Source organism: Pleuronectes platessa, chromosome 13 (genome assembly GCF_947347685.1).
Source record: "Pleuronectes platessa chromosome 13, fPlePla1.1, whole genome shotgun sequence".
Taxonomy (NCBI): Eukaryota; Metazoa; Chordata; class Actinopteri; order Pleuronectiformes; family Pleuronectidae; genus Pleuronectes; species Pleuronectes platessa.
The window spans coordinates 15,819,784-15,828,921 of NC_070638.1; the positions used below are offsets into that span (position 1 = coordinate 15,819,784).

The window sequence follows — 9,138 nt, forward strand, 5'->3', positions numbered from 1 at the left end:
ATAGTATTATTTAGCGCTCTCCCTCCCTCCCCTGCCCTCTATTGATAAAACCACAAGGTCTCACTGTTTCTACAACAAAAAGTGCTTTTTAACCTCACATGGCAGAAATAGTCATCACCTTTAATTTTATATGTGGTGATCCTAAACCTTCTAATTAAGGACGATCACTGCATTTACATCCAGGTGATTGTTTCCTTTGGTTTGACGTTTTAGTTTTATAAAAATCTATGAAAAAAATTGTTGCATCTGTTTGTATTGTATATAAAGAAATATATTTATCTATGCACAGGGATAAAGAAGAATGTGTAAGTATTAAAAGTAGGATTTGTTTGAAAAAGGAAATGAAAAATACTGAATCCCCCTTTTCACCGAGTCCCTCTACTGTCGGTGCTCAGCTCGGTGAGGAAGTGGAGACTGTGTAGCCCCGGGATGCTGGGAGAGAAAGGAGAGCAGAAACAGCAGGTCACTGCTGCATGTGGAAGATGTGGAAGACTTAGAGGAATTGGACAGTAAGTTCCTGTACCAGGAATGTGCAGGATGCCCCGTTCACGGCCCTGAAACACTGATATTTCAGGGCTTTTGTTCTTAGTTTGAGATGAGTATAAATAACTCAAACTAGCCAGATTCTGAAAAAAAAAAGGAACAAAAAAAGAATCCACTGCTGTGGTTGTGAACCTGAATTTACTTTTTAGAGACTTGGGGCTGTTCAAAAATCCTTTTTATTCTTGTTTACTTGTCTCAGGGTAATTAATCGTTTTTAAATTTCAAGAGTTGAGTTTTTACAGTTATTATTAATACAACATAAACATATATGATACATGTACTTGTAAATATAACATCAGAGGAATTGCTAACATAGAAATGTCAGATTGTAAAGCAGGGATTTCCTTGAATCTTCAATCATTTGAATAAATTAAAATATTTCTTTTAAAACCTGTTTCTTTTCTGTGGTCATGAATGTTTAGGTTTTATTTGCTGGGGTCTTATTACACAGGGTTGTTTTATTATACGGAGGAAAGTGCTGTTGATAAATCTTGGAGTAAAACCTAAAAATATCAGCTGCGTTAATCCCTTGCAGGGCGCTGACTAAAGCCAGGCTGTGCTACAGGCCGCCACAAATTGGCAAGTTCAACTCTTAGCTGATAAGGCGATAACCAGTGTTATCCTTGAGTCCTCTTTTCTTAAATCAGCTTCAGAGGCCCTCAGGTTCTGCAGTGTTACTGCCAAGTATAGAATCTGAGGAAAAATCTGCAGCTACCGAGCTGGGATAATTATTTACTGTGTAGAAGAAATTAAAAGACAATTTTAATGTTGCATTTAAAAAATTAGGGGAAACCAAACCCACTGATCGAGGCCAGCAAATCATTGCAACGTAATTGTAGAGGATACGCTGAGACCCAAGGGTCCTTTTCCAGCTCGGAATTTAGGTACTAAATACATTTACAACATTTACAGTATATTTTTGCCCACTTTCTGACCAAAGTAATAAAAAACAGACAGATGAAAATATTTATTTTCCTTTGTCTCAGACACCACTTGTTTATAGCCTTCCAACTCAAGGACAGTAAGAGCTTAGGAGGCACTAAGGTGGATTCTAGGGTCAGCTAAACCCCAAGAGATTATCTCACGTAGAGCAGGAGTTGGGTACACACTGCTGTTCACAGTGAAGAGCAGAGCTGCGGCCTCAGGGTGCGCTGGGAGCTGGCTGGATGGAGGAGCAGTCAAATCTGAGCTGACAGGTGTGATCGGACTTCTTTTACTACCCATGTGATATAATCACTCCACCAGCAACAGTGCAGGTATTTTAACCCTATTGACACAGTGATTAGGCTGCAGTTTATGGCTCAGAAAACATCTCAATAATAAAAAAAAGTGGTTTTGAAACCATTAACAACATAAGAAAGGGGTTCAGCCAATAAGATCCCATCTCTTCTTCTGATAGACACATTAGTTTAACTGTTGTCAGGCCTGCGGGCAGCACCACTCACACATTTAATCCTCCTGGCTTGTTTGTGGTGCCCTCATGTGGCTGCAGGTTGGTGCTGATGTGGTGACGGTGGGAATGTGATGGAGTGAAACACAATCACAGCCATCTCACTCAACCCGCCTGGTTCCTCCTCACTTCAAACAACATGCTTTCAATTCAAATTCGTTTGTGTTAGATAATCTCATTTTACACCCGCATACAAATAACTGGGATTTGCTCCATTCCCCCGGGACCCATAATATAGATGGGTCGCGGGTGGAATATTCCACCACAGAGATGAGATGTAGAGAAAATGGACGGGTATATGTATTTATTTAGATATGAATGTGTGTATTATCATTTCCAAATCTTCAAAAATCTAAAGTGTGTCAAACTAAGATTATAGGTTTAAATACAAAAAAATGACATTTATACATAAACAGTATAAATTGTATTTTTATGATTAATGATTAATTCACATGTCTATTATATTTTCTTTAATTTCAGATATAGGTATTTTTGGATTGCTTGAGTAAAAGAAAACAGAAAAGTCAAAAAGACGATTGTTTACTGTTTTTTTATTTTCTTCAACGCATAAATCATTTATGTGATAAAAGTTTATCTTGTAAATTAAAACTTTTTCATTTTAATATTCTAGTGTTTGAAACATTACTTGAGAGACTGAATACTTCTTCCACCATTGTCAAAAAAGGCTCTAGGCCGAAATGAAAAAGTAGACAAATTTTTCTTCAAAATCACTTTTATTCCACAATTTATTTCATCGGGTCTTAAGGCACCCTGAAGAGATGTTACAAGTTGTTCTTTCAAATGCGGGTTCCCTTTAAGACTGTGTAAACATAGCTTTGAATAAGATAATTTCCTGTAAATCTTTGCTTAAATGATTTCTTTACAGTGCACAGACATTGTGTTTTGTGACAAAAATACAGTGTGAATTAAGTAAATATGATAGTGTATTATATATATACATTGAAGAGTAATAGATTGGCAGACAATCAGATCAACAGGCTGAAGAAGAGAGAAAACTAACAAACAATCTTTGAGACCCAGAGAGATATAAAGATCACGTAAAGATATACAGTACATAGTTACAGTGAACCTCCTCAAGCACCTCTCCGCCTAAAGAGCATTTCTACACTGTACCTTCTGTGTGTGTGCGTGTTTGTGTTTGTGTGTGTGTGTGTGTGGCCTCAGTCATCATCGACAACACGCAGCACCTTGAGAGGTGAAGCGAGACAACTCGATTCAGTCCTGGAGGGCTCACGCACATGTCGGCTATTGCAGTGGAGAGGTGAGTAAACAGGAAGACAGGCAGACGGACAGACGGACATGCAGACAGACAGACGGACAGACAGCACGAGACTGGGTTGTGGCAACGGAGGCCACAACACAAAGATCTATCTATAATTCCCTAACTATGGTCAGGATCACAAAGTATTTATATGTCGGAATGGACTCTTGTAATTGGAATTCAATATACAGGGATACAGTGGCTATACTTGATTATCAAGGTACGATCCTATGAAATCTGTGTGATGTGATAAATGTGAATACTCTGGAGATGTGTTTCGGAAACGCTCCACTTTCTCAGTTACACTATACAGCAAGATCCAAATCCTCTCAGCGATGATACAGCCGCTCATACAGGTCGGAGAGATGAAAACAATACTACTCCTTTCCTGGGAGGAGGAAACAAATCTAAAGAACACTGAAAATAAAGTCGTATCAGCAATAAGTTACCTAGTCACATCAATACTAAAACAAAAAATAAACTGAGTGGAGGATGAGCAGTGCAACGGGTGGAGGAATGAAAGGACGGATGGATGGATGGATGGATGGATGGATGGATGGATAGGGAGGAGCTGAGCCTGTGTCTTGTTCTGGGAATCTTTGAGGAGGTCAGCAAGGAATGTTGAAGGAAAGAAGAGTCACAAATGTCAGCAAAGCAACGTTCGATAAATCTGTATCAACCGGTAGCCAAAACTATCTGCATTCCACGCTTCGGCCCCATCCCAACATGCAGTCTCTGTGACACATTTGACACTTCCTTCCTTTTTCTTTCTTTTTTTTGTGTGTTTCTTTTTAATCTTTAAACATAAATCCTTATCAAACAGGGGCAGCCTCTGCCACCGGTTTCCCTTCTACCGGCCGTCCTCTGCTTCTCCAGTTACTCGGACACCTTGATCCTGAAGATGACCCGACCCAGGAACTTATCCCTTTCGTCGTTGTTGTTGAGGTCGGATCCCTCCACCTTGCACTCCACCGTCAGCTCCTTGTTGTAGTCCTCCTTGTTGAGTAGCAGCTTCACGGCCACCAGGGGCTGAACGTAGCTCTCCTGCGTTGGGGGAAAGAGGAGGCCGTCTGTCAATAATGTGTCAACGTGTCGACGTAAGCGGACGTGATCCGACTGGGGCATGAGTACTTACGTGAGCTTTCTTGCCATAGTAGGGGAAGTACATCTGATCAATAAGGCCTTCCCTTGGGAAATAATGCATTTGTACGGGATCGTCTTTCTGTGGAGGAGAACAATTGTTTAAGTGTGAGGCCTCAAAGAAATGCATTAGGTTGCATTAATATCATATTTGCAAGAACACATGAGACAGGACGTGGGAACAAAAGGAAAAGCAATGACTCTGCTGTTTATTGAGGATGTTTAAACGACCAAGTGGAAAACGTGTCGTGTTCGGCTTAAATCTGCAAAATGGACATTTTAAGCTGAAAATAACGCAGATTAGAGGAAAACATCTTGAAAAATGACACTGAGATGAGTTAAGAGACACCTGCATGATGTAACATAATGAAATGTGCCTACACCCCTACTGGCCTTAATCCTCCACCATTTACATACTGTATGTCTCTTACCCTAAGGCCATCAGAGACAGCATGCAGAAAGAAATCACACAGAAGAAAACACAGACAAAAAAAGAAGGACAAACGAAAGAAAGATGAACAGGAGGAAAATATTGAGACTTTGAGATTGTTGTATGAGAGAAATAAAAAACACAAAAAAAAAAACACATACAAGCAAGTGGCACGTGCATAGTCAGGACAAACGGCTTTACTTTTATTGCGCAGCTGATGTAAGGCTTCCCGCGCGGCTTCAGGCCAATGATCTATGAAGGAGACAGGAAGAGTGGAACATTTTAGGGGAGAAAACTAAACAAAGTGAGACACCTCTTAGGTTTCTGACAACCAGGAGCGCGGATCAGTCAAAGTGGAACGGCGCGTTACCCTGTTCATTTTCAGCAGCACGCACGGCTTTCCCTCGGAATATCCAAAGTTGGTGTCAGAGAGGCCGGAGCAAAGGCTCAGGAAGGATCTCTTGAAGCGGCAAGCTTTCTTCGTCATTTCCTCAGTGTCGTCCTGCAGGAAATGTTCTCCTTGAATGCACTCCTCATTCTTCTCCTGCTCTGTCTCGTTATATCCTGAGAGAGAGAGATAGAGATTCATAGCGTGGGGAGTGGAATTAATGCTATTATCCGGGTTTATTCATCCGTGCTCCGGGGGAGACTTGCACTTACTTTCCAGGAAGGACTCCAGGTGCTTGACGTACCCAGAGTACTGTAGCGGTTCGGATTTGTTGAATGCGATATCCAGAGAGTTGGGTCGAATCACCAGCCCTGCAACAGACACGTAAAGTAAAGTAAACATTGTAAATGATTCCATCAAGAGAAACTAATGCACAAGCAATTCTCTGTCCAGCTGCACTCATGTTATCTCACAGGATGAGATTTCAAAACAGGTCGATGCAGAAAGCAGCTGTAATGTAGCAGATTATTGTGACAGCATCTCATTGGTGCAAGTATGAATAATGAATGGCTCAAAGAGAAATGCTGCCAGTTACAGTACCTTACAGCCCCCCCCCCCCATACACTGACCGTCCAGACACACTAACCTGGATTGGGAACGCGGTCTCTGTACTTCGGCACGTAGTCATCCAGAGTGAGCAGCATCACCCACATGGTCAGGGCGAACATGCCGGCCAAGAAAGCGTAGAAAACCAGGTAGAACAGCAGGATGAGGCCTGGAGGAAGATTGGAGATAGACAAGGAGAAAATAAGGAGAAATTAGACATAACGATGGAAGGAGGCAGAGAGGGGACATGTATAATTAACTACAAGCCTTAACCTCACTGAGGCTTGGACAAATGCCTTCAGATGTGCTTATATCGCTCCTCGGCTGCAGCCTGGAGAAAGCTGTCATTTGAGTGTATTATCCCGTTGAGAGAAACCATTTTGGAACAAGGGGGGAAATGCTGCTCGGTGCTAACAAACGTGGAGCCAGCATTCACAGCAAGAGATGCTCCATTTTAAAAACACTGTAAGTTTGAGGGAAGATGCTGCAGCGCTCAGAGCAGCTGCTGCCTCCTCCATCCTGGAGAGGAGGAGGGGAAACAAGAAAGGGGGTCATAGCTATGGAAAGATCTGAGTCAAAATGGTTCACCACCATCCAGGCTCTCACAGCATGGATGCCCTCTAAGTTGACAGGCAAAAAAAAAGGGATGGACCCCTCAGCTTCTTGCTGTACAACCCTCCCCCCCTCTCCCATTCCTCTTCAACAGTATCCCACAATGCACCTGCCTGGTGTGTGAAAGAGAGAGAAAGAGGAGAGAGTGGAATCCCATTTGACCTTGACAGGCATGCTAATGTGGGCGGCCATGCAACTGCAATGGAGCATCCTACTGCACAGCAGCGCAGGGGCCCAGGCAGCCTGACGGCCCCGTGTGCTAGCCTATAGGAGCTGGCAGCTGGAGGGAGGGTGCTGTGCTTCTACCTCGCTCTGGAATTTACTGGGGGATCATTACATAAAAATGTGTGGCCTGTATCAGCCATGGATTCAGCTCGGGGAGGCTGGAGCCCTCTCTTCTCAGATGATTAGGTAATGATGGGGGTTTCATCATCAGCTGCGGTCTACCGCGAGCATGTGATTTCCCTGGTTATCCTATTAATACAGATGATAAATATGAATAAGAAGATGCTCATCATCATCAACACCTGGTTATTTCTGATTAAACAGAGGCTGGTGCGCACGCACACGTACACGCACACACACACACACGCACACCTTTCATAGCATCATACGTCTTGGTGAGCCTCTTGGTAGAGGCTTCTCCTTTACACCTTCATGAAGGCCTGTGATGGCCCCTCCGCTAATCCATTACATGGCAGTCATTGTATTGCACACACCAACACACACGCACATATAAATATATATATATATCTATCTATACATATATAGATAGATATATAAATGTATAGATATAGGTTGAAGAGAAACACATCTATAATGATTTGATATGGATTTTTAAAAGAGGGACCAAATGAAGAATCCGCTCATCCCCTGATTGGGTGCAGTGTGACGGGGATCCTTACCCCAGCTGCTGGCCGTGCGTCCCAGCAGCTCGCCGGTCCTCGGGTTGTAGATGGAGTCCTTCCAGCTGGACGTCTTCTCCTTGGTAGCGGGTTTATCCTCGGTGGTCGCCATGGTGGTGGTGTTTTTCTTTTGCGTCTCTCGCTTTCTTCTTTTTTTTTTATATATATATATTTGGTCCAAAATATGTGTTTTCCTCTGCCTATTAAAAAAAAAAGAAAATGCAGAAAAGCGCAGCGGGGCGATGCGATGAGGCGAAGGGGCCGGCAAGGCGGTGGTGAGTGGTTGGATCAATGGTTGGGAAGGAGTGGGCGGTGTAGAAAAGAGGGAGAGCAGAAGGAGAGAGATGCTCTGGTGGAACAAAAAAAACGAGAAGGGGAAGGTGAGGAGAGAGAAAGAGAGAGAGAGAGAGAGAGAGAGAGAGAGAGAGAGAGAGAGAGAGAGAGAGAGAGAGATTGTGTGTGATAGAGAGAGCGGGAGGAGGAGGAAAGAGAGAGAGAGAGAGAGAGAGAGAGAGAGAGAGAGAGAGAGAGAGAGAGAGAGAGAGAGAGAGAGATCGTCAGTGACGTCTACGCGAACCCATAAATAGAGCGCACATTATTTCTCCTCATCGTCTCTCGTGTTATAATGGCCACAGTGTGATTGGGAAACAAACTGGAGTCTCCAAAATGTCGGCAGGGTGTGTGGGGGGGTAATTCCAACGTGCAAGAACAGGCGCATCAAAGCGTGTCTGTGGCGTTCAGCAGCTTCATGGCTTCTGTATTATACATCACGGTCTTCGTGATTTGTTATGGGTTCGCTCCCCCTCTTCTTCTGCGTACAAGTCGTGCGCACTGAGTCACCAAACCGGTAACCAATTCAACAGAGGCTGGAGTCCGGATGCGCTTCTGAGAAAAGTCGTCTACAACACACGCGCGCACACACGCGCACGCGCAGACACACACGTGTTCTTATACATACTAGTAGATGATGCTATTTATGACTGACTGGCTGAGCATAGATATTTGGGGCATTTGCCAATCCTTGTTGCTATGGCAATTGAGCAATACTGAAACTGGAGAGCGTATGCATGTGTGTGTGTGTGTGTGTCTGAGTGTATGTGTGTGTGTGTGTGTGTGAGAGAGAAAGACAGAGAGCATAGTGTGCATGATTGTAAACAGATGTGTCAAAGTTAAGAGAGAACACTTCACCGCAGAGTGGGACATGGTTGCAGCCTTTTCTCCATCAGCGTCCAACTGCAGGACAAATGTATCGTCTTCCATGAGATGGACATGTAAATATCTGCTTCGGCAATATGTGTGCACACGCATGTTGTAGCGCTCACAGGTTAACTAAACTGAGAGAGGATGAGATACTGATAGAATGAAAAAAGACAATAGCTTAACTTCTAACCCCCTGACACTGCAGCCAACAAACCCAATGTGTCACAGAGAGAGTGAAGGGACAGGGGGGAGTTATATAATGACCCTGATGCAGGGTTCAGCTCATATGGGGGAGGGGGCTTGGAGTGGTCACACTGCATCTAGTTCCTGCTGTCAGAATGAATTTGTTGCAAGGCAGAGCCCACCACTACTCATACGATGCAGCACCAGGCACAACCCAGCGCACACACGCGCACACGCACACACACACACACAAACACAAACGCATATAACTGATTAGTGTGAGAGCTGGCAGCACTGATTCATGGGTTAGTCCTATAGTCGGCCTCACTCACTCACTCAAGAAAATGTTTCTCTGTGCCGGCATCCCCACCGTGAGCCAAGCCCAGTGGCAACAAAAAA

At 43.7% G+C, this 9,138-nt stretch overlaps 1 protein-coding gene across 1 annotated transcript; it reads right to left on the reverse strand.

Moving 5' to 3' along the window:
- Positions 1–2,887: 2,887 nt before the first annotated feature.
- Positions 2,888–7,468, reverse strand: LOC128454093 (sodium/potassium-transporting ATPase subunit beta-3). The gene is made up of 7 exons (XM_053437273.1): positions 7,357–7,468; positions 5,880–6,008; positions 5,506–5,604; positions 5,216–5,409; positions 5,047–5,097; positions 4,411–4,497; positions 2,888–4,319 (listed from the first exon to the last, which is right to left on the reverse strand). Exons 1-7 carry the CDS (start codon positions 7,466–7,468, stop codon positions 4,152–4,154), a joined length of 840 nt encoding a protein of 279 aa, XP_053293248.1. The 3' UTR covers positions 2,888–4,151.
- Positions 7,469–9,138: the final 1,670 nt, after the last annotated feature.